Source organism: Gorilla gorilla, chromosome 1 (genome assembly GCF_029281585.2).
Source record: "Gorilla gorilla gorilla isolate KB3781 chromosome 1, NHGRI_mGorGor1-v2.1_pri, whole genome shotgun sequence".
NCBI classification, from domain to species: domain Eukaryota; kingdom Metazoa; phylum Chordata; class Mammalia; order Primates; family Hominidae; genus Gorilla; species Gorilla gorilla.
Genome location: NC_073224.2, coordinates 19573162 through 19597287, shown reverse-complemented (window position 1 = coordinate 19597287; position 24126 = coordinate 19573162). Strand labels below are relative to the sequence as shown.

Genomic DNA, 24126 nt, shown 5'->3' with positions numbered 1-24126 from the left:
GGAGGAGGTCTGCAGAGGGACACAGGGTGATTGGGGAGGGGGAGGCTGGCAGAGTGGGGCAGGGTGACTGGAGAGATGGAGGCCAGCAGAGGGAAAGCAGGGTGATTGGAGAGGGGGAAGCCGGCAGAGGGAGGGCAGGGTGATTGTGGAGGGGGAGGCCGGCAGAGGGGGGCAGACTGATTGAGGAGGGGGAGGCTGGCAGAGGCAGGGCAGGGTGATTGAGGAAGGGAAGGATGGCAGAGGCGGGGCAGGGTGATTGTGGAGGGGGAGCACGGCAGAGAGAGGGGCAGGGTGATTGAGGAGGGGGAGGCCGGCAGAGGAGGGGCAGGGTGATTGTGGAGGGGGAGGCTGGCAGAGGCAGGGCAGGGTGATTGAGGAAGGGAAGGATGGCAGAGGCGGGGCAGGGTGATTGTGGAGGGGGAGCACGGCAGAGAGAGGGGCAGGGTGATTGAGGAGGGGGAGGCCGGCAGAGGAGGGGCAGGGTGATTGTGGAGGGGGAGGCCAGCAGAGGAGGGGCAGGGTGATTGGAGAGGGGGAGGCCGGCAAGGGGGGTGGAGAGGCAGGGTGATTGAGGAAGGGGAGGCTGGCAGAGGTGGGGCAGGGTGATTGAGGAGGGGGACGTCAGCAGAGGGGTGCAGGGTGATTGGAGAGGGAGTAACCTGGAGTTGGGAAGGCCAGGCACACCAGATAGACAACTAGACCTGGAATATGCTAGTGGCAGTGGAAGAGGAAAGAAAAGGATGGCATACTTTGAAGACCATTGCAAGCATGACATAACTTTTTCCTCGAGTAGACCTGCAGTATGAAGCCATGAGCTGAATTATTAATACAACATGACATTTGGGGGCCAACTTGTAGGCGAGATGCCCTCCGCCATCCACCTCTCATTCATTTAAAAAGGATTAACTGAAGGCTCCCCTGAGGCTCTGGCCAGTGGTTTTCATGGACCCGAAGGTGGGGAGCCATCTGAGAGGGAAGGCTGTCCTCCCTTACTTCTCGTCTTGCAGAAACTTCACAGGCAACTGTTTTCACTTTTCTATATTTGTTCCCATTCTTCATAACATCTTGATATTTTGATATATTTCAGGTTAATGGAATTCAAGAACATAAATCCAAGCAAGGACGATATAGTGAAAACACTACTATCTCCATAAGTCAGTCTTTTTAATTGCCTAAAGTTTTAACCAAGTCCCGGAGCTTTGGCTAATGATGAAAGAGGTAACAGAACAAACTTAAGTCTCTTGTCGAGCAGATGGAGCTGGTGGATTCCAGGACACTCCCCAAGGGAGCCAGGGATGACCATCTACGGATCTCAAAGTGGCAACATTTGCAAACCAGGACCCGGGAGCCAATTTAACAAATGTCAGGGCAGCCTGCAGAGAGGAATGGAAGGAAGAAACATGCATTCCACATCTGGGAGTGTTTAGAAGTTGGAAACCGATCATTTAGAAGAAGACAGAGAGGAATTCCCTTTACTTCTCAATCCATAAATCATTGCCACATAGTTTAATAGCCTCCTCTCCGTTGGCCTCTTATTTTTAAATCTCCCTCATCCTCCCTAACTGCATTTATACATGGTTATTAAACCAAAGATTTATATGAGTTTGAAGCCATTTCCACATGTATAGTGTGGAAATGTTGGCATTATTCTTTCCAGGACACCAAAGTTTATGTGAGGTCAAACTATAAAGGAGACAAACTGTCTTTTTTGTGCCTGCCCTCCCTCTCTCTCCAGGGAAGAGCTCTTTTGGGTGGAGGTGATCATGAGGACTTCCTGGAGGAGGGGGCATTTGAGCAAGGTCTTAAGGATGGGATTACTGTAGTTAGAGATAACCAGGTAGGAATTCCAGGTGAAGGGAAAAAAGAGTAAATAACTGATTTTAGAGTTGTTTACAGGTATACCTTGTTTTATTGCATTTCACTTTATTATGCTTCACAGGTATTGTGTTTTTTACAAATTGAATTCACGGCAACCCTGCATCGAATGAGTCTATCGGTGCCATTTTCCCCAAGAGCATGTGCTCACTTTGTGTCTGTCAGCACTTTTTGTCAATAAGGTCTTTTTAAAATAGCGTGTGTACTTTTTTTAAAGACATAATATCATTGCACACTTAATAGGCTATAGTATAGTGCAAACACAGCTTTGATAAGCACTGGGGAACCACAAAATTTGTGTGACTTGCTTTATTGTGATATCTGCTTTATTGCAGTGGCCTGGAACTGAACTTGAATTATTTCTGAGGTATGCCTGTATATTTTTATAGAGACTAATAATCTTAAAGGCCTGTCTAAATGTAAACATTCAGGTAGGTAGAAGATGTTTATTGTTTTTGAGAAGTTGTTTAGCATTTGTCACAGAGCAGTTAAGCCTGTTGTCTTTGCTAAGTATGGTATAGACAGCAAGAAGGCTCCAGCTTTGAGCCTCATGTGAGTCACGTGGTTTTGCCTAGAGAAGACGATTGTGTTCCAGGCTGTAGATGCAGAGTGCCCCAGACCCAGCGTCACCTGACTTGGTGATGAACCAGTGTCTCAGGGAAAACTCTCTCTACAATTGGAAAAATAATCCAAAATATTCAAAGCACATTTTATGCCGAGAGTAGTTTGGAACATCATCTTCTCATCTTCCCTTACTTGCCCCGGCCCTCCTTTGTCTTGTCCATGAACACTGCTCTCCAATTACGCAGTGACTCCCCTAAAGAAACCAAGGCTCACTCTCATGCATTCCCGTGCTGTACGGGTGTCGGGGGTGGGGGGAGCAGAGAACAGTCCCATTGCAGGGCAGCATCTGGAATAACCAGTCACAGATGCAGGCCTGAGTCATTGTCTTCTGGGAGCCTTGCCTGCATCCCTGCTGAAGGCCCACGCAGGGCAGGCCAGCTTGATCTACTGCCCATTGCCCTGCCAGGGCTCAGGGCGTCAGAAGACTTCCCTCCCCAAGCTGCCATGTGTTTGCCACAGAGCATGGTACTTCACCAGCAGTCTGGCAATGGGCTCACGCAATGTTGGAGCTGGTCTCTCAGCTGTAAGAAGCAGGCTAGGACACTGCCCTATGGCTTCTCCATGGCCTTGCAGGGCATCTCCGTGGAAGAGAACAGGCTCACAGATGACTGTTTTGGGACAGCAAATTCACTCGACACCCATTTGTACCAAGGACCTACTTGGCATTCAGCTGTGTGGTAGGCACTTTGGGATGGGTGACAAAAAAGAAGGGAAGAACCTGCCCTTATCTTCAGCTAAGATAAAGGACCTGAAATAGCCATAGATAACACTGAGGGACCGTACATGCACGTAGACATGACGAATACAACAGTTGTTAAGTGTTGAGTGGACACAGTAAGGGAGCTGGGGTGGCTGGCATGTGCTGAGGGAGGGGCCTTCGCATATGTCACCTGTCATTTGACGCTACCCTAAAATGTGGATAGTTACCCCATCTTAAAGAGGAAGAAACTGAGGCACAGACAGGTATTTAGCAGAAGATTTTTGTGAGCCATACTTCACCCTTAGCCCACCTCTGTGGTGTGCAGGTGGGTGGTGACAGTGCTCCACTTCCAGCACACCTCACTTCACTGTTTCAGGGCTTTTCTCGAAAGCCTTTGAGTCTTGTCAGCCCCCAGTGGTGCCCCCAGGGCAACCTTCAACCATGGGGAATAGGAGTTCAGTCAATAGATAGAGATCCCAGCCTCCCATTCTTTGGGGGGCCAATTCTGAGGGGCTTTGAACACGGTTCACAGAGAGTACCCCGTGTGACTGATCTCCAGTAGCCCACAGGAGCAGTGGGCTCAATGACACATAGTTGTTTGATTTTTCCTACTTCCCACCCCTCATTCTGGCTTCCCTGGATCACTTCCCAAATTAACTACATATATCCAAGTCCATATCATAGTCTCTGCTTTTAGGGTAGCCCAAAGTAAGATAACAGGCTAAGGAGCTTGTTTAATGTCATCTATGAGGCTGCAAAGTGTCTGAGCCAGGACATAAACAAACCTAGGGCTTCTGCCTCCCACCAAGGTTCTCTGTGCCCTGTGTGACCTTGTCTCCCTGGAGGGGAAATTTCCCAAGAGTGCTGAGTTTTTTTTTTTTTTTTTTTTGAGACAGAGTCTTGCTCTGTCACCCAGGCTGGAGTGCAGTGGTGCTATCTTGGCTCACTGCAAGCTCCGCCTCCCGGGTTCATGCCACTCTCCTGCCTCAGCCTCCCGAGTAGCTGGGACTACAGGCACCTGCCACCACGCCCGGCTAATTTTTTGTATTTTTAGTAGGACAGGGTTTCACTGTGTTAGCCAGGATGGTCTCAATCTCCTGGCCTCGTGATCTGCCTGCTTTGGCCTCCCAAAGTGGTGGGATTACAAGTGTGAGCCACCGTGCCTGGCCGAGTGCTGGGTTTTGAGCCAGACCTTGAAGAAAGTAATGGATGTCACTGGCATGGGAGAAAGAGACAGTGTTCTGGGCAGCATGAAAGACCGGATCAGAGGCACAGAGGAGAGACCCAGAAAGCTTTGAAAAGGACAGCAAGAGGCAGGCTCCCTGGATGTTGGCTGCACAGAGGTGAGGGGAGGAGGTGACAGATGAGACAGCGACTGCTCCGCTCTTACCAAAGTCACCCGCAGCTCCTGAGTCATGAAATGACACGACACTAACAATATCTGGGATATGATGAGGTGGTGCAGTGCAGAAAATGGATTCGAGGAGGCTGGGACTCAAAGGCAGTGATGCTGGCTCTTGTCCTTATGAACAATTGTCCACCAGGTCATTCTGATTTCCTCTGAGGCAGCGAAGGGTACCCTGACACAAGCTTTGTTTTAAGGCATCCTTGTTTGTGCTCCTGGATTGGTGGAGGCTCCGGTCTGGTAACCTGTCCATGAGTCATGACAGGGAGCAACACTGTATTCAAGGGTGGTACATGTTACCCTAGAACACTGGTACAGTTACCCCTGTCTTAAAGAGGAAGAAATGGAGGCAAAGATAGGTATTTCGCAGAAGATTTTTGTGAGCCACACCTTACCTTTTAGCCCACCTCTGTGGTGGGTAGGTGGGTGATGACGGTGCCCCACTTCAAGCACACCCCACTTCACTGTCTTGGGGCTTTTCACCAAAACGTTTGAATCTTGTCAGCCCCCAGGCCTCCCAGGGATGCCCCAGGGAAACTTTCAACCATGGGGAATGGGAGTTGAGTGAATGGATAAAGATCCCAGCCTCCTATCCCACCAATTTCAAAGTGTGGTCCCAGGACCAGTAGACCAGCATCATTTAGAAACTTGTTAAAAAAAAAAAAAAAACGTTCTTGGCCAGGCACGGTGGCTTATGCCTGGAATTCCAGTGCTTTGGGAGGTCGAGGTGGGAGGATCGCTTGAGTTTGAGACCCACGTGGGCAACATAGCAAGACCCTGACTCTATTAAAAAGAAAAAGGAAAAAAAAAAAAAGGATTCTTGGTCCCTACTGGGCACCTACGGAATCAGAAACTGTCAGGGTGGCACCCTCAACTCTGATTTAACAAGGCCACTCTGCCATGCTTGAGCTTCGGAAGCACAGCTCGAGGAGCTGAACGTCTCTGCTGGTGTGTTCTATTTTAGCTGCTGTCTTCATCCTGTTGTTCTGCGTCCTAAAGTACTCCTTCAAGCCAAGCTGGGAAAGAAAACAGAAGTTAGTTCTTTGATAGCAAGTTCTCATTGAAACATAGACAAAACATCTAACTAATAGAAAAATGTCTAACTAATGGACAACATCTGACTAATGTGATTTCACAGTGCCTGTTGCAGAGGAGATGCTCAATAATGTCAATTTCACTTTTCTAAGCAGGGAGATCAGATAAAATGTGAGAATATGGTAAGCACAAATGCCAAAGAAACAAATATAGAATTAATTATTTTAAATGATAACATGAATTTCTACTGGAAGACACCAGTAAGACATGAGTAGAACAGAGAGCATTTCCCTGTTGATGTGCGCTGTGAACAGCCAGGAGTGCAGACAGACGGGGAAGACCGTCATTCTGTCTTTGAGGGTGAACAGGTTGGGCTCAAACAGGGTGTGGCAGTTTTCTTGCAGAGGTTTATTTCTCTTCCTGGAGACCAGCCGGCCTTGCTGTCTCTCTCTCTCAATAAAATTTTTTTGTTTTTTAGAGACAGGGTCTTGCTTTGTCACCCAGGGTAGAGTGCAATGACATGATCGTAGCTCACTGTAGCCTCAAACTCATGGGCTCAGGCAATCTTCCTGCCTCAGTCTCCTAATTAGCTAGGACTATAGGTGTGTGCCATCATACCTGGCTAATTATTTTATTTTATTTTTGTAGAGATGGAGTCTCACTATGTTGTCCTGGCAGGTCTCAAACTCCTGGCCTCAAGCAATATTCCTGCCTTGGCCTCTCAAAGCACTGGGATTAATGGATTTTTTAAATGGGGCTGGCCTAGGGAGAAGAGTTCCAGGGCTATGACTGTTAGCCAAGATGTCAGACGTGTAATGGGAATGTTGGCCATCACTTTGGGTATTCTATTGTTACACTGACAAATTAGTGCTATGTTTGACTTGACTTCCAAGTAAGTGACTTGGAAACTTTAATAAATTGTGCCCTTAAGGTCAGTTTTTAATATCATTATTATTACATCCAACAGTTAACCTTAGACACATCGATCCAATGTTACAGATTTAACAAAAGACAAAGGAACCCTGTTCTGTGATCTCAATTCCGTCCCAAACTATGAGGTGCGCGGGTGGTCAGGGACAAGCTTAGGTGAGTCTCTTCTGCTGATGCCTCAGTTTTCTTTTCTGCAGAGAGGGAATTAATGATGCCAATTATGGAATACTTATTCATTCCTTCATAATTCATAATTCCTTCACTATGAATAAGGCATTATTGTTTACAACAGTAAACAAGACAGATAAGGTTCTCCTTATTGTAAAGTTTGCATTCTAGTGGTCACTCAAGAGCGTTTCTGAGGAAAATAACTGAAATGACACTTGCCAGGAAGAACTGCACAGCTCAGGACACCAGAGACAGTTTGACTCAGTTAAAGCACTTGTTGCTATGCCTCCCTAATTTTTTTTCTGTTTTTGGGTGGGGGGCGGGGGTGGTGGGGACAGCTCTGTCACTCAGGCTGGAGTGCAGTGGTGTGATTTTGGCTCACGGCAGCCTTGACCTCCCCGGGTTCAAGTGATCCTCCCACTTCAGCCTCCCAAGTAGCTGGGACTACAGGTGCACACCATCACACCTGGCTAATTTTTGTATTTTTTGTAGAGATGGGGTTTTGTCATGCTTCCCAGACTGGTCTCAAACTCCTGGGTTCAAGTGATCCACCTGCTTTGGCCTCCCAAAGTGCTGGGATTACAAGCATGAGCCACCATATTTGGCCTCCCTAATTGCTAAGAAAAGCATTCCAGGAACGAATACCATGTTGTCTTAGTCCATATTCTGGTTAAAACAGTACACTTGAAACTAGGTAATTTATAAAGAAAAAAAAAAAAAGGTGGGAGGGGGTACGTGATGAGAAATTCCTTAATGGGTGCAATGTACATTTTTCAGGAGATGGTCATCACTAGGTGATATATCCATGTAACAAAACTGCACTTGTACCCCCTGAATTTATACAAAAAGAAAAAGAAAAGGAATTCATTTCTTACAATTACGGAGGCTGACAAGTCCAAGTTTGAGTGGCTGCATCTGGCGAGGTCTTTCTTGCTGGTGAGGACTCTCTGCAGAGTCCCCAAGTGGTATAGGGCATCCCATGGTGAAGGGGCTGCGCATGATTGTTCATAGTTCTCTGCTCTTCTTATAAGACCACCAGTAGGCTGGGCGCAGTGCCTCACGCCTGTAATCTCAAGACTTTGGGAGCCCAAGGCGGGTGGATCACGAGGTCAGGAGATCGAGACCATCCTGGCTAACACGGTAAAACTCTGTCTCTACTAAAAATACAAAAAATTAGCCGGGCGTGGTGGCAGATACCTGTAGTCCCAGCTACTCGAGAGGCTGAAGCAGGAGAATCGCTTGAACACAGGAGGCGGAGGTTGCAGTCAGCAGAGATCGCGCCACTGCACTCCAGCCTGGGCGACAGAGTGAGACTCAGCTTCAAAAAAAAAAAAAAAAAAAAAAAAAAACACGCACACACATAAAACAAAAAAGCCAAAAACAAAAAACCCACCAGTCCCACTTCCATGATAACCCATTAATCCATTAACCCAGTATTGGTCCATGAATGGATTAATCCATTCATGAGAGCAGAGCCTTCATAACCCAATCAGTTGTTAAGGGCCCCACCTCTCAATACTGCCACACTGACGATTTAATTTCAACATGAGTTTTGGAGGAGACAAATATGAAACCACAGCACATATGAAAACCTGAGGTTGCTTACACAGACCCGGTAGAGTGTGCTCAAGGCCCTGGAGAGCCGATCTTGTGTGGGACCCCGATCATTTATCAGCCACGGAAATAATGCTGTTAACACACCCTTTTCATCTCCCCCCATATTGCTTAACATAAAGTAGCAAATGCCTTAGTAAAGTGCTGATGATTAAAGGGATACCCTTTGGACCACTGCAAGGTTTGAAAGCATTTCCATGGGTCAGGCACCACGTGTTAGCCTCTTCATTTTGTGAACAGAGAGAGTCTACTGGCTAAACCACATTCACAAAGAAAGATAATTTAGGCTGCCTCCATCCAAATTCTTACCTAAGAAGATGTTACAGACTAAACACTTGTGTCCCCTCAAAATTCTTATGTTGAAACCCTAACTAATACCAATGTGATGGTATCAGGAGGTGAGGCCTGAAGAAAGTACTTAGGACTAGATGAGGTCATGAGAATGGAGTCTTTAGGAAAGGGATTTGTGCCCTACAGGAGTCATGAGAGAACTTGCTGTATCCCTCTTTCCACCATGTGAGGATATAACAAGAAGCTGGCAGTCTGCAACCCCGAAGAGGGCTCTTACCAGAATCTGATCACACTGGCATCCTAATGTCAGACTTCCAGCCTCCAGAACTGTAAGAAATACATGTTTTTTGCTGAAGTCACCCAGTCAATGTACCACGTCCCAAAGGGACTGTGACAGGTGCTTAGCATGACAGCTATCCTGCACTATTTTACTTGAAGTCTTGGTCCATTCGGGCCACTATAACAAAATACTATGAACTGAGTGGCTTATCATCAATAGAAATTTATTTCTCACAGACCTGGAAGCTGGGAAGTCTGAGATCAGGGCACCCACAGACTTGGTGTCTGGTTCTGCTTCCTGGCTCATAGGTTGTGCCTTTTGATGGCACCTTCTTGCTGTAAGGTCACATGGTGGATGGGGCAAGTGAGCTCCCTTGAATCTCTTACAGGGGCACCAGTCCCATTCATGAGGGCTTTGCCCTCCTGACCTAACCATCTCCCCAAAGGCCCCACATCATCTTACCAGTTAGGATTTCAACATATGAATTTTGGGGGGATATAAACATTCAGACCATGTAACCTAATTACATATTTGGAGTTTGGCTTTTTTTCTTTTTTTCTTTTCTTTTTTTTTTTTAGACAGAGTCTCCCTCTGTCGCCCAGGCTAGAGTGTTGTGGCGCGATCTTGGCTCACTGCAACTTCCAACTCCCCGGTTCAAGCGATTCTCCTGCCTCAGCCTCCCGAGTAGCTGGGATTACAGGCACGTGCCACCATGCCCAGCTAATTTTTGTATTTTTAGTAGAGACGGGGTTTCACCATGTTAGGCAGGGTGGTCTCGATCTCCTGACCTCATGATCCGCCCGCCTCGGCCTCCCAAACTGCTGGGATTATAGGCGTGAGCCACCGTGCCCGGCCGGAGTTTGGCTATTTTTATTCCCTCCAGGAGTAGATAAAGATATATGTAAAAAAAAAATGTTTCTAATTTCAGCCAAGTCATCTGTTAGAGCCATATTTTAATTCCCCTGAGTTTCTTTTTATAATCTGGAAGAATTTTTCTTTCAGTTAGCCCCTTATCATCCAGATCATGGACTTTACATACTTTGGCCAATGTCCCTGAATTATCTCATGCTTTCATTATCTTGAAAACTTCTTTGACAATCAATTATTGCCAGACCCAAAACACCTCATGGGGTTGTGGTTTTTTTTTTTTGAAAGCAACAATTATTTCCACAACTGCTTTGAAAACAGCATGAGACCAAGTTTCTAAGGGTACGGACAGCTTCTTATGTGAATATCAAAGCAAGCCTGGGGATGTTAATTAATTTCAAGAATATATCTTTAAACATTACCTATATTATTAAACAAGGATTAGAGGAGAGAAATCAGTGGGATTCAGGTCAGTGTATTGAGCTTCTCTAGCATCAACTCAAACAGAAGATCATACTCCAAAAAACTGTCCTTAAACTTCCGGTCTCATAAATAATCCGCCACTTACTGTGGAGACTATATTTGGTGGTTCTTGCCTTTCCCTGCTTCAATATATTATGTTGTGAACATTGTTGATAATAATGTCTTTAACTGTAGAGCCTGCCACATTCATGACATTCCAAAAATAATCTGAGGATTTCTGGGCCGGAAGATGAGGCCATCTCACATTTAAAATAGGACTTTGCAAGTTATTTCTACTTTTGTGTTCAGAACTATCCAGGCAAAGACCCTGGATAACAGCTGAAATGCTGGTTTTTGTTTTTGTTTTTTTATTTTACGAGTGGACACAATTCTCACCTGAGTCCTGTTAGTCTTGTTAAAATCAGTCAGATGGAGAGAGGGGGTTGGGGGAAGTAGGGGCTCGCTATAATTTTAATTTTGTGGTCTGTCTGGGACACGCCTCAAAATTACAAACCCTGGCCCCCTACCTGTTGGGATGGCGCCTCTGAGTCTGAAAACTTTCTGCTCCTCTTTGGTTTGTTTGCAAACGTCGAACTGCCAAGAGTTCTGAGCTCCTTGGGTTGGGGAAAGGCACCTGGGCCACTGGGTACTTCATGCACCCACCTGGCCCTGAGGGGCGGCGGGAGCTGACTTTCCTTGAGCACCAGACGCCCCGCACGGGTCCAGCCTTCCAGGTCGCCCTCCGGCCTCCGGGCTGCCCTGCGCCCCCGGCTATCTGCAGCTCACCGCGCCAGGCCCCGGGCCCAGCGTCCTGGACGGGCCCAGAGAAAGCAGAGAAGGTGTGGCTCGTCCCAGAAAGGGACAGAAGGAAAGGAGTAAAAACAGAAGCCAGGCAGCCAGCGGCTTGGCCTGAAATGCTGGGGCTTTCTTAGGCTCACTGGAGGTTGAAAAAAGTTTCCTTTGTCAAGCAGTGGCCACGTGGCGCTATGGCGGTCACTACCGGGAATTAACCACGGCCACCCTCTCAGAGCGCCGGGCGCGGGCTCAGGGACACGCCGGCTACCACCTGAGCCGGGTAAGGGGAGCCCGAAACCTGCGGGCACCGCGGTAATCCACTATGGAGGCGTAAAGGGGGACTCGTTGGGGTCCGCGAGGGGGTGGCAGGGGGAGGGGCCCGGAGGGAGGAGCTCCCGGGGAGGGGGCCGCGGAGGGCCGGGGTCCCGGGGCTTAGGGAGCCGGGTTGGCTTGGAGACCCGGGTACGCGGCGGTGCAGGGCGGGGTTCCCGGAGGGGGCGGGGCTCCGGGTGGCGCGGGGCGGGGCGGGGGCGGGCACAGCGAGGGGCGGGGCGCGGGCCGGGAGCGGCGGGCAGGCCGGGCATGGCGTCCATGGCGGCGGCGATCGCGGCCTCGCGCTCGGCGGTCATGAGCGGGAACCGGCCTCTGGACGACCGGGAGCGAAAGCGCTTCACTTACTTCTCGTCGCTGAGCCCCATGGCCAGGAAGATCATGCAGGACAAGGAGAAGATCCGCGAGAAGTACGGGCCCGAGTGGGCGCGGCTGCCGCCCGCGCAGCAGGACGAGATCATCGACCGGTGCCTGGTGGGGCCGCGCGCCCCGGCGCCCCGAGACCCCGGGGACTCGGAGGAGCTCACGCGCTTCCCCGGCTTGCGCGGGCCCACGGGCCAGAAGGTGGTGCGCTTCGGGGACGAGGTAGGTGCGGGCCTGGCCGCGGACCCTTTTCCCCGCCCGGCGCCCCGAGGTGCCCCGGCCCGGTGGGCACCTGCCGGCGTGAGGCCGCCCCAGCTGGTAGGGGCTGGAAAAGAAAAGGCAGGAATGGCAGTGGGTGGGAGGGGAGCCCCAGAGCCGAAGTTTGGGGGGTGGGGGCTCCGCCGGGGGAGTTGGTTAAGAGATCGCCGAGAGGTGGGGTCGTTAAAGAACCTCCATCTAGACCTGATCCGCCGGCTCGCACGGACTCCAGAGACTTCTCCCGGAGCTGTCATAAGCGAGGCTGACCAAAGTGGAAACAACAAGCAATTTTAAACCAGACAAGCCTGGGTTTTAATCCAGCTCTGCTACTTACTACCTGTATGGCGGTGGGTGAATTAACTTCTTAGAGCCTCAGTTTCCACTGTGTAAAACAGGGGTAATAACGCCCACCCCGTGCCTGCCCGTGAAGGGACTGAGCAAATGATATATACTAACAAGAATACTTGTGATGAGATGTATGGGGAAAGTAAAATTGCCAAGCCAGGTAACAAGAAAGAAAAGGTGTCTTCCAAGATAAGGAGGGAAACCCATCCATCACCCTAAGATGTTTTCCAAGTGAGCACAATGCCCAGCGTATGTTTTAAGGGTGAGCATGGTGGCCCTGTTTTCCACCCAAAAACTAAGGGACGATAAGTTTAAATGAGCTCCAGTAAGTCTTGGCCACATAACAGGGCATGTTTAGGTCTCAGATCTAGACACTGTCCAGACTGCTAGAGGGGCAGTCATTTGTGAAGGTAGAAACGCTGAATCTGTTCCAGAAAAAGCTCAGGGATGACCCACACTTAGTCACAAACGCCTGAATCTTCTGTAGGGTTCAGAAACTTGGTCTTCTTTTTCTTAGAAATGTGTTTAACCGAAGCCTGTTTGGTGCCATTAGAATTTGCACTGTGACTCTTTGGCGTTTCAAACTCAACTTTTGCAGTGAGGAGCAAAGTCATGCTGAGCAAAGAGTGTGAGAATGAAATCGCTCGCTGTTAAGGCTGTTTCTTGGGCTAGAGGAAGGAGAAGCTGGGAGAGTTTTTTTTCCGAGAAAGTTGTGGATTGTGGATGGAATTCAAGTTAAGGAGGTTTAGATCAGATTTTCAGGCTTGGGTGTGCTGAGACATTTATTAATACGAAGTGTTCATGGCCATAAACCCACTTCAATGTGAGGGAAAAGTGAAATGACTGAAGGATGCTGCCGGTGTTTGTTTATTCTGATGGAATCAAAAGGAAATTCTCTACTGGATTTCAAATTCTGATGGCTTTGCCAGGAAAAACAAGGGTGTGGTAAACTGGGGAGGGGAAAATATAGGTTTTAAAATGTATTCCTAGAGCTGAAACATTTTCAGTGGGAAAATATGCGTATTTATAAAGACATGTGTGCAGTGTTTGCGCCCAGATTTGGGGGATGAAAAAGCAGGCAGCACTCCTTTGGAAGAGTCACGAATAAATATGACAGGAAGTAAACTTCTAAGTACTTACAAATGTTGGAGAGTGACTGTCATTTTCCCTTAGCTTGGTGTCCAGCTAAGAATATCTACACGCCTACTCATGATGAAAAAGCCCATGTCATAGAAGAGCCCAGTATTACTGACGAGGAAGAATGTGGCCAAGTTAATTTTTTATTCTCATTCCTCATCTGGTGCCAGACTGAGCTGTTTCTGAATTTGTAAACTCAATGTGATTTAAAAGCAAGTGGAACTGTGCCGTGCTGTGGTGCCTGTATGTCCTTCCAGGAGCAACTCAGGAGAATTGAATCTCAGCTTTGCAAAACCAGCTGAGAGCATGTTCTGAAATGCCTCTGACCAGCCTCAGCTCAGACAGCAGAGGGGCAGATAGACCCTGAATTTTAACAGAGGTACATAGGAACGTGGCCCAGAGTACATTTTTGCCTGCAGTGGCTGCGTAGGTTAATAGCAGTAGGGAATTTAAATTCCCCTGGACTGCGCCAGAGGTTGGCACCAAAGTGGAGTCAGTTGTCTCATTGTTGTCCCCAGGAGATCATTCATGGAGGAGGGCCAGCTCCTGGGCACAGGGATGATGGATAAGGACAGAATTGGCTGCTGAACAGAGGTACCCCCAAATAGGTGACCCCAAGTTTGTCCTAAAGGACTGTAAACTAGATAGAGTGGGGCCCAGTGTCTCTTCCCACTTGATCAGTCTTCTGATGTGGTCCTGGGGCCTCCACAGCCCTTTCCGCTGCCCTGAAGGACACTGCCTATTTCTTTGAATGGTATCCTCTCCCCCATTGCCAGTAATGTTTTTCTATCTCACATAGCAACGTTTTAAGTCAGAGCATGCAAATACAGCCTCCAAATGTGCTGATCATCTTCTAGACATTTCTTGTGTATTTCAGGAACAAATAGAAATTGATTATATGATGCTGATCACAGATCTTGGTGGTTTTGAATGTGGTCAGGGGCTCAGTTCACTCACTGAAGTTCCGTGTGCATCTGACAGGTGTGGCATCTGTGTGTGTGTTTTCATCCTCATCCCTTGGCCTGAGGCCCAGATGGCTCCTTGCCTTGATGACTTAACCTGGTTCTCCTCAGGGAAGGAGGCTGCTGCCTTTGAGTATTGAAGCCGTCAAGGGACCTATCAGTCTTTAGGTTCTTGCTTCCTTGGAAATCAACAGAGCAAATATTTCTCAAGGCCCGTTATATTAGAGACAAGGCATTTTAGCTTAGGGTACTTCATCCTCCCATAATCTTTACCAACTCCTTTAAAAATCCCCACGTGTGAACATGTGATCTCAGTAAAAAAGCACGGAAGTATAGCTTCAACCTAGGCCCCAGCCCCTTCCCACAGCCACCCACCCCCATTTTGTGGAGAATCTGGAGCTGCTGCTGGAAGAACGCTTCTCAACCAGCAAAAAGAGAGGAGCCTGTGGAGCCCCATGTCCTGGATTCGTGTCCTGGCCATGCCAGCAGCAAGGTGCCGCCCCTCTTAAGGGGTAGTTTGCCTCTCTGTGAAGTCTGGTGGCAGAACCAATGGCTCACAGAGTTTCTTTCCAACTTGCTGGCCTGGCTTGGAGCAGGCCCAGACACTGGGGACGTGCACTTTGGGTCCAGTATTTTGGTAAGAACATTAAGGCAGGTTTGCAAATGGATGCTTTTGACAGTCTTTCACCCACGCTGCTTGATTGCCACGTTCTTCCTCCAGCAGTAGGGTTTCGGGAATGGCTTACTTTGGGAGGGGAAAAGTTTTTATTTTAGAGGGATCACCCTGTTTGCTTCTGCTGTTTCCTGTTATCTGCAAGGAGAAAACCCCACACACCTCTGAATTGTTAGGAATGTGTTCCTCCCTGCTCCTGCCCCCAATCTTCTTGTCACTGATCTAGCGAGATCTGAGTACATGGTGAGAGTTACAGGGTTCTGCGTTCTGTGATACATTCTTGGCTCCAGATGGGCCTTAAGCAGATGACTGGGGATCTTTGGCAGCTGGTGCGTCTTGTTCGCGTGGACCTACTTGCCTCTTCCATCTCTCCATATGGTGGAGCTGGGCAGGAAGGGTGTTTCAGTATCCCTAATCGGGGTTTCACATGTTGTGGAACGTGGATTTTTAAAGACCCCGGAGCCAGACAACTCTGTCCCCTCTTCAACAGCTTGGCATGATCCACTGCCGTGTCCCTCCAGTGCCTTCATCTCTGCTCCTCCTACAGGAACCTGAGGACTTGCTGTTGCTCTCTTATTCCTCTTGGCCTTAGCTTCCTTTTCTGAAGCTGTTTTTGCCTCCCTATGTCTGCTGCATTGCCTGTGGCTTCTTAGTCCTTAGGCTAGAGGACTCCACGGGTGCTGCGGCTATGGGTACCTATGTTTAGCAAACTGCTGAGCTGCTACACCCGCTCTGTGTCATTAGGGCTATCTGCAAAAGACCTTTCTGCAAACCTAGGGGCCTGTGTGCTGGCCAGCCTAGAGGTTTGCTTTCTAAAATAAACCAATTTATTACAAAAGTTTTTACCTGTAGGTTATTGTTAAAAGTTTCAAACCAGGCAGAAGCAGCATTATAAAACAGCTGGTAGATAGAATCAATCGCTTCAGAACTTTCTTGAGCCTTACATCTTTGTTAGATTTGAGTTTGGCTGCTGTGTGGCCTCTCAGTGCAGGACCAATGACATGTGAAGTTTCCTCATCCCCTTTCCCTTTAGTAGACTGGCCTTTTCTTTTTGAAATCTGACATTAAAAAAAAATAAAAATAAAAAGAAAAAGAAAAAGAAAATTAGGGAGTTGCTTTCTCAGCATTTTGGACTCATTTTTTAAGGAAGGTGGAATGTTTGAATTATGATTCCCACCTTGTGCCTGCTGTATCCATGGATGTTTTAGAAAGGATGGCAGGGTTTTCCGAGTCCCTCTACCTGGGGCCCTGGGCAGGAGTTGAGATGACCCTGCTTCGATTCCAGTTCCACGGGCTGAGAGGAGAGGGCGGTCAGGCCTGTTCTGTGAGCTTCCCTTTCATGTTGTGGGTTCTCTGCCCTGAGTAGCACGTGGCCTGCTGCCCTGGGAGCTCAGGCAGCAGCTTAGGCCTCTCCTCCCCAGGCACCTCTGCCTGCTGGCTCCTGTGGGAGGGTGGCCCAGTGGCAGCCAGGGAACAGGTTTAGCAAAGAAATGAAGTGACTTGGTCACAGACATGCGGGGAGGGAGGGCAGGAAGCATGGCGACAGGTGTGGAGTCATCTTTTAATTGATAAGAGTCACTTTTACACTCTAAGCAAGGGATTCCCATAGTACTGGAGAAAATATCTATTTCTTCTTCTTCTTCTTCTGAATAAATGAAGGAAGATGAGACCTATTTGTTTAGACTTCCTGTCATATTTTGCTCATTTCTTTAGCATTTCCTCCACCTACTCTGTATCCTGTTCCCATTACCGTGCTCGTGCTGAGTTTTTGTTTTGCTGTAATCTATGGAGGCTTGAGTTTCTGGATTCGTATTCATGGTGGAAAACATGCCCAGTGGTTAAATCAGGACTGTTTTTCTGTCTTTGCAACTGCAGTGTTGTATTTCCAGTTATGGAAACCCCCTTATCTCAGCAGAGTTAAAAATATTACAAGTCAAAGGGAAAAGCATGGATTCCATAAATATGTAAACAATACTTGCTAAAAATAAGCAGTTGGTAAAAAAAGAACATATTTTAATCATTCTTCCTTACTCTCCTCATTTTGAATAGACAATTTTTTAGAGCAGTTTTAGATTCACAGCAAAATTGAGCAGAAAGTACAAAGTTCTCCTTGCCTCTCTGGCTCCCCTACTGTCAGCATCCACGCTACAGTGGTGCATTTGTGACAGCTGATGCACGTACATGGACACGTCGTTACCACCCAAAGTCCATAGTTTAGGGTTCACTCTTGGGTTGTCCACTGTATGGATCTTGACAAATGAATAATGACACGTACCCACCACTATAATATCACGCAGAGGAGTTTCACTGCCCTAAAAATTCTCTGTGTTCCACTTACTTATCCTTCCATCCCCCCAACCCCTGGCAACCAACGATATTTTAACTGTCTCCATGGTTTTGCCTTTTCCAGAATGTAATATGGTTGGATTCATACAGTATGCAGCCTTTTGAGATTGGCTTCTTTCACTTAGTGATACTCATTTAAGGTACTTCCATGTCTTTGTATGGCTTGGTAGCTCATTTCTTTTTCTTGCTAAATAATGTTCCATTGTCTGGATGTATCACAGTTTACTTATCCAATAACTGAAACACATCTTGGTTGCTTCTAAGTTTTGGCAATTATGAGTAAAACATCTGTGTGTAGGTTTTTTGTGTGGACCTAAGTCTTCAGTTCATCTGGGTAAATGCCAAGGAGTGTGATTACCTCACTCCTGTAATATATTTATTTGTGGAGAAATAAATATAGAAATAACTATAGCAGAAGCACAGTTGTGCATGGAGCTGCGGTTGGGAGGCCCTCAGTTGGTCAACATGTCCAGGGTGCTGTCATTATCAGTGACAACAACCAGTGTTGTCACTCGGTAATTAAACCTTACAGTTGATCCACAGGACAGGCTCTGGCATCTCTGAGGGAGTGATGGGCACGACACAGCTCACCAGGAACAACGTGTTCCACCCTGGATGAACCAAGATGGCCAGGCCACCTGGCATCACTACAGGGTGACACACTCTGCAACCTATGGGACTTTCTGTCCTGCTCACATGCTCTGCTCTCTAAGCCTTATTTCTCTAGCTTATAGAATTTTTCAGTTTACATTTCTTACCTTCAAGCCAAGATGACACAGGTGTCAACCAGAAACTCTCCTTATTTATGGACTTCAGGAAGACGATGACCATTTCTGGCATCAATACGCGTGTTACTGTGTTCCAAGATCCTGATGCTGTTTTAGAATCACCCCAGAAAGCCCCTCACTCCCCGCCTGTTTTTCCTGGAACAGCTTGTGGAGGCCCTAAGGGAGCCCCCATGCTGGACAGCTCCCTCTGCAGGCGCTATCCATCCACACACCAGAAACACTTGCAGAATGTGATGAATATCAGGATGTTTGTTATGGTTGTAGCCTGTGGTATGCTGGAGCCGGCTCTGGGGGAGTGAGGCGAACTAGCCCTGACTTCTAGCATTTGCCAGTTGCCATGACCAGATACTCCACCATGGCCTGTTGCACGCTGTCGGCGTGACTCACGGGATGCATATCTGGGCACTGCGCTATATGGTATTTCCACCTTACACATACAATGGATGCAAACAACCTTAAGACCACGGATAATAGTAACTGTATTGAAATGATGAGTTTCTAGTGTTTATTACTTTTTTGGGGGGGCACACTTTAAAAAAATTCAGTTTTTACAGTAGTTTTAGGTTCTAGCAAAATTGAGCGGAAAGTACAGAGAGTTCCCACACAGACCTTTCCCAAAATGTACACACAGACGTGCATATGCACACAGCCTTTCCCACCATCAACATCCTAAACCAGAGTGGTGCACTGATTACAATCAATGAACCTGCATTGTTTTTATCATTGTCACCCGAAGTCTCTGGTTTACACTAGGGGTCGCTCTTGGAGGTATATGCCATGATGGTATCATACAGAGGCGATCCATTGCCTTAACAGAAATCCTCTGTGTGCCACCTGCTCATGCCTCCCGCCCCCCAGGCTCTGGCAGCCACTGATCTTTTTACTGTCTCTGTAGTTTTGCCTTTTCCAGAATATCATATAGCTGGAATCATACAATATGTAGCCTTTTTAGATTGACTTCTTCCACTTAATAATATTCATTTGAGGTTCCTCCATGTCTTTCCATGACTTTTTATTGTGGTAAAATACGTACAACATAAAATTTACCGTTTTAACCACTTTTCTGTGTATAGTCCGAGGCATTTAGTACAGTCGCCATGTTGCGCCTGTCATCATCGCCATCCATTTCCAGAACTCGTGTATTATTTAAAGTGAAACTATATCCTTTAAACAATGAAACTCTGTATATATTAAACAATAACTCCCCATTTCCTGGCCTCAGTCTCTGATAACCTCTATTCTACTTTCTGTCTCTATGATTTTGCCTACTCTAGGTACCTTATATAAGTGGAATCATGTGATTTTTGTCCTTGTGTCTGGCTTAGTTCACTAAGCATAATGTCTTCAAGGTTCATCCATGTTGAAGCATGTATCAGAATTTCCTTCCTTTTTAAGACTGAATAATATTCCATTGGATGGATAGACCACATTTTGTTTATGCATTCATCTGTCAGTGGATACCTGGTTGCTTTCATCTTTTGGCTATTGTGAATGGCACAGCTATAAACATTGGGGTATAAGGATCTCTGAGTCCCTGCTTCCAGTTCTTTCAGGTGTATACCTAGGAATGAAATTGCTAGAACAAATGGTAATTGTATGTGTAATTTTTTGAGGAACTGCCGAACCGTTTTATATAATGGCTGCGTCACTTACATTCCCACCAAGAGTGCACAAGGGTTCCAGTGCCTCCACGTCCTACCAATACTTGCCAGTATCTGCTTTTTGATAGTAGCCATCCTTGTGGGTGTGAAGTATATTACCTTTATTTTTAATACAATGGATTTAATTGCAAGTTTGTATAATTCACCTTTTTAATCACGGCAGTTAAACAAGATATTTAACAACAGGTTCAAGAAATTCCTCAAAATTTTACAATCAGCTCTCGTTAGTTGGTGCAGGCCTGCTCCAACACACCTCTGGTGGCAGCCTTGCAGCCTCCAAAAATAAAAGTGTCTAGGAACCACAGAGTTCTTAAGCCCTCCAGTATCCATTTTTTTTTATCAACAAATAAAGAAGTAAATGCTGGCGATATGATGCAAGCATGTATTCCAGCACTATGGGCAAAAAATATATGTTATTATTTTTTAATTCTGTTTCATTTAGGATTTAGGAGGTACACACTGAATTGAATGAACATTTCCCAGAGAAGAGCAAATACTCAAGGTCTCTGGGATGTTAGGGAAAAAGATTGTTTGTGTGGGTGTTTATCCCAGAGTCCTTGGAGCTGCGTGGGGACTGGCAGGGCCTCTTACATGTGGCACTGGCCTCTGATAATTGCCAAGTGCTCTGTGTTTCTGGTGGCTTTCTATAGCTTCCCCCCTGCTTTTTGGCTTTCTCCTCTGGGATTTGGTGACCTGGGGCATCTTTCTGTCCTGCATTCCAAAGAAGTCATTGTTTCTGGAGAGAGTCAGTGCTGCCCATTTGGTATGGATGCCTCTTACGGAATTTGACTCTGAGGATAAGTCCTGGCCAACAATGAAGCCCACTCTCTTGTCGTGTGGCCTAAGTAACAGATGTGTTTTGACACTTAGATGATTTCAGATCCTAGGCGCCAGAGAGGGGGGTGGGAAAGCCTTCCAAGCAGTCCTAGAAAAAGCATATGTGATTAGTCCAAAAGCATGTGCCTGGCCTCAGTTTGGTTGCAGCCTGGTCACCATGGGAGTAGAAGAAAGGACAGCATTGTATGCGTGTGAGTGGGTGCTGCCACTTTGCAATTCTGATTCCATTTGCATCCAACAGCCCAGGGAGCCTGTTCTTGCCGCCAGTGCTTTTTTGTGGCTAGAGCATGCAGTCCACGGCTGACATCAGAGCTACCATCACATTTTTGTTTGGCATGTTTATTTTTGTTAAGCACTTTATTGTTTTTTATGAGCTTAGAATTACAGAAACCCAAGGAATCTGCCCCTTGACTTCATTTCTTGCTGGAGCAAACAAAAGACTATTGACTCGACACTGAGTAGGGGAGAAATCACAGCGTGACCCTTTCTCCTCCTGCGACCCCCTTGGAATTTCAGCTAATATGGATTGCAGTCACTGGAGAGTTGACTGTCCCCAAGCTCTGGGCTAAGTCTTCGTTCCTCAGAGTCTTGTACTGAGCCACCTTCCAAAGCCAAAAGCCTTATTATTTTAATCTTTGCAGATTTCAAAGGGACTTAAGGTGTATAATTAATATTTAGAATCATATCGAGTAACAGGGGAGTCCAGCTCCATCATGCCCCACCCTGGCCAGTCAGTGGTCCTGCCCTCTGCCTGCCCCGCAGGTGTTCATGCACTTCCTCTTTCCATTTGGGTGGCCAGCGGCCTGTCTGATTCTGGATGGAAGGAGCACCTTTGCCAGTTGATTTCCATTTACCTTTTTCCAAAGATCCAAAGCTAGATCTCTACTCTACCCTGTGGATGGCCGGCTCTTCCTCCTGGAACTAAGAGCTGTGAAGAGCCGGTGAAGTCTTAGGGGGTGTGTGAGTGTGGGGTGTGGAGGCTGGGGAGGAAAATCAACCTGTGAAAATATCCAGGCTTGTGCAGAGATCATTTATTCACGAAGAGTTAATGAATGATTAACTAGAATAAATGATACTTACATTCCATCGGCCTCTTTTATTTTTCCCATGTGAAAACAAAGCCCTTCTTGGTTTGATTGCTTCTAAATGGAACTCAGAGGGTTCTGAGGATTTTAGGGACTTTGGTTATTTAGCTCAACTGTACCCCTAGCATGCACACAGAGACATGGACAAGGAGCCTCCTAGAGCTGAAGGCTGGCCCTCTGCCTCTGCTAGGAGACATCTAATCACAAAGACTTGGTAACTCACATTCCTCCAGGCATCCATTTCCATTTTTGGAGGAATGAAGTTTGTGCATTGGGAAGTGACTTGAGTTTAACTGAAATTCCAAACAAAAAGGCAGTGGTTCCTCTCATTTTTAAAGGTTTTGCTTGACAGCCATGAGGCACTGCACACCAATCAGTTCAGAAGTCAGGATCATAAGCAAATACCGTTACAGGACAGTGACTGTAACACTCTGAGGATGGGGGTCATCTTACTGTGCACATGGTCATCAGTTGCACACACTATGTGGTTCTCAGAACTGACTGTTTGATACACTTGAATGCAGCTTAACCCAGTTTGTAGGGCTTTTCCCTCACTTTTGTAATTCTTAATATTTATACCTAGTATCTTTGTTAGTGGTGTTTTTTTCCTGATATAAATATATTTAGTCCTTTTATATGCACTCCTGGGAAAATAAAGACCTGGATTCTGGCCTTTTGACAGTCTCCTCTCTGGGTTTTCCTTGCTCTTTATCCCCAGCATATGTGAAGTATTTGTGCCACAAATGTACCAGTCTCTACTGCACAGAGCCAAGGCACACAGCACAGCCATCAGGACACAGAACCAGATCTCTACCCTGTTGATGGCCGGCTCTTCCTCCTGGGGCCAAGAGCTGTGAAGAGCCTGTGCCCCCACATTGGGAAGTCTTGGGGGAGTGTGAGTGTTGGGAGCGGGTGATTGTGGGGGAAAATCAACCTGTGAAAGGATCCGGGATTGTGCAGAGTTTGTTTATTCACATATTCTCAAAGAGTGAGTGAGCATCCGCTACAGGCAGTCGCTGAGTCTTCCGGGCACTGGGGATAGAGAAGCGGACAAAGGCCCTGCTCTGTTGCCCCTGTCATCTAGGGTTGGCCATGCTTGGGCTGTGCTGGGGAGTCATCACACACTTCCTTCCTTGTCCCCGCTTCTTGGGAATAGGCCTTCAGCTGCCCAGACCCTGGCATGCCTTCGTTATTCGAGTTCAAAGACTGACCTCCCACTGGCCGTTCATGTTAGGAGGCGTCTGCACAGAGAACGCACACTCGGGGTCTGGAAGGCTGAATGTGTACACTTATGTGTTGGTGAGGCACTCCCCCTGCGTGGGCCCTGGCATTTGCCCCCAGTGTCTGAGGCTAAGCTGGAGTGGCGGAGGCTCTGTCAAAAGCTGAAAGAAGAGGGTCTGTGGGCAGAACTGGTTTGCCCTGTAGAGGAGAGGGAAGCCAGACCTCTGACTTAGGGGCGCAGAGTCAGTGTACCTATGGGTGGGAAGAAGACAGTTATCCAGGGATACTTAGGGAAGGACATAAATCACCTGGAGTTTTGGGGAGATATGGATATGATCTCTGTTTAAAATATTTTATCCCATTTTAGCCTGTATCACCCAATGTGTCCTGATTTTTCATTCTGAAAATATGTTCCCAGTAGAAGCAGTCAGACATGGTGCACACCTGTAGTCCCAGCTGCTCTGGACACCCAAGGCAGGAGCATCGCTTGAGCCCAGGAGTTTGCATCCAGCCTGGCCAACATACTGGGACCCCATCTCTTAAAACAAACAAACAAACAAACAAAAGTTACCCAATCGAAGCTGGACACAGATGAGACATTTGCTAGCACAGGAATAACTGCGGGTAGAGGGTGGGATATAAGGAAAGGTGGCTTCCCCAAGTCATTTGTGCAGGCCAGTGAACAAAACATACTGGATCCAAGGTCAAATTCGTAGTGATTGTTCTATAGGGTTCTTTCTGTCCTGTTCTGTTTGTTGGGGGTGGGGAGTGATTTCAGAGTTCTTGTTGTAATTAGTCACATGGATTACACTGGCATTTTTCTTCATTGATTCTGCTGATCCATGCCCTCGAGCTCTCTGGTAGGCCTGTTGGGGAGGAGGGGAGCTCCTGTATTGGCATTGACTGGCAGATTATGGCTTGGCATTCTTTTCCCAGATTACCTCATTTAATCCTTACAACAGCCCTGCAAGGGAAGTATCATTTTGCTTTTACAAATGAGAAAACTGAGGCTCAAAAAGGCTAAGTCATCTTCCCATGGCCACACAGCTAATCATTGTTCAGGGCTGAGTCTGT

General features: G+C 47.2%; 1 protein-coding gene and 2 long non-coding RNA genes across 6 annotated transcripts in view; 1 reads left to right on the top strand and 2 right to left on the bottom strand.

Moving 5' to 3' along the window:
• Positions 1–1149: 1149 nt before the first annotated feature.
• On the bottom strand, positions 1150–10963 carry LOC109027849 (uncharacterized). Of its 2 annotated transcripts, none has more exons than XR_008677588.2 (3): positions 10779–10963; positions 4590–5620; positions 1150–1373 (listed from the first exon to the last, which is right to left on the bottom strand). It is a non-coding gene; the product is annotated as an uncharacterized lncRNA (long non-coding RNA). The 2 variants fall into 2 exon arrangements; XR_008677586.2 differs by lacking the exon at positions 1150–1373 and having other exon boundaries at positions 1778–4849; positions 5447–5620.
• On the bottom strand, positions 6515–8023 carry LOC129532014 (uncharacterized). Its single transcript, XR_008677590.1, has 2 exons — positions 7613–8023; positions 6515–6760 (listed from the first exon to the last, which is right to left on the bottom strand). It is a non-coding gene; the product is annotated as an uncharacterized lncRNA (long non-coding RNA).
• Positions 10532–24126, top strand: part of C1H1orf198 (chromosome 1 C1orf198 homolog) — a 32245-nt gene continuing 18650 nt past the window's right edge. Inside the window, exons 1-2 of one of the 3 annotated variants that reach the window (XM_063707757.1) lie at positions 10532–10656; positions 11220–11326. In XM_063707757.1, the coding sequence (XP_063563827.1) occupies positions 10596–10656; positions 11220–11326 (168 nt within the window). In that variant the 5' untranslated portion in view covers positions 10532–10595. Of the gene's footprint in view, positions 10657–11219; positions 11327–11583; positions 11962–24126 lie in introns of those variants that run through there. The other 2 variants (XM_063707760.1, XM_004028568.5) reach the window with 2 other exon arrangements.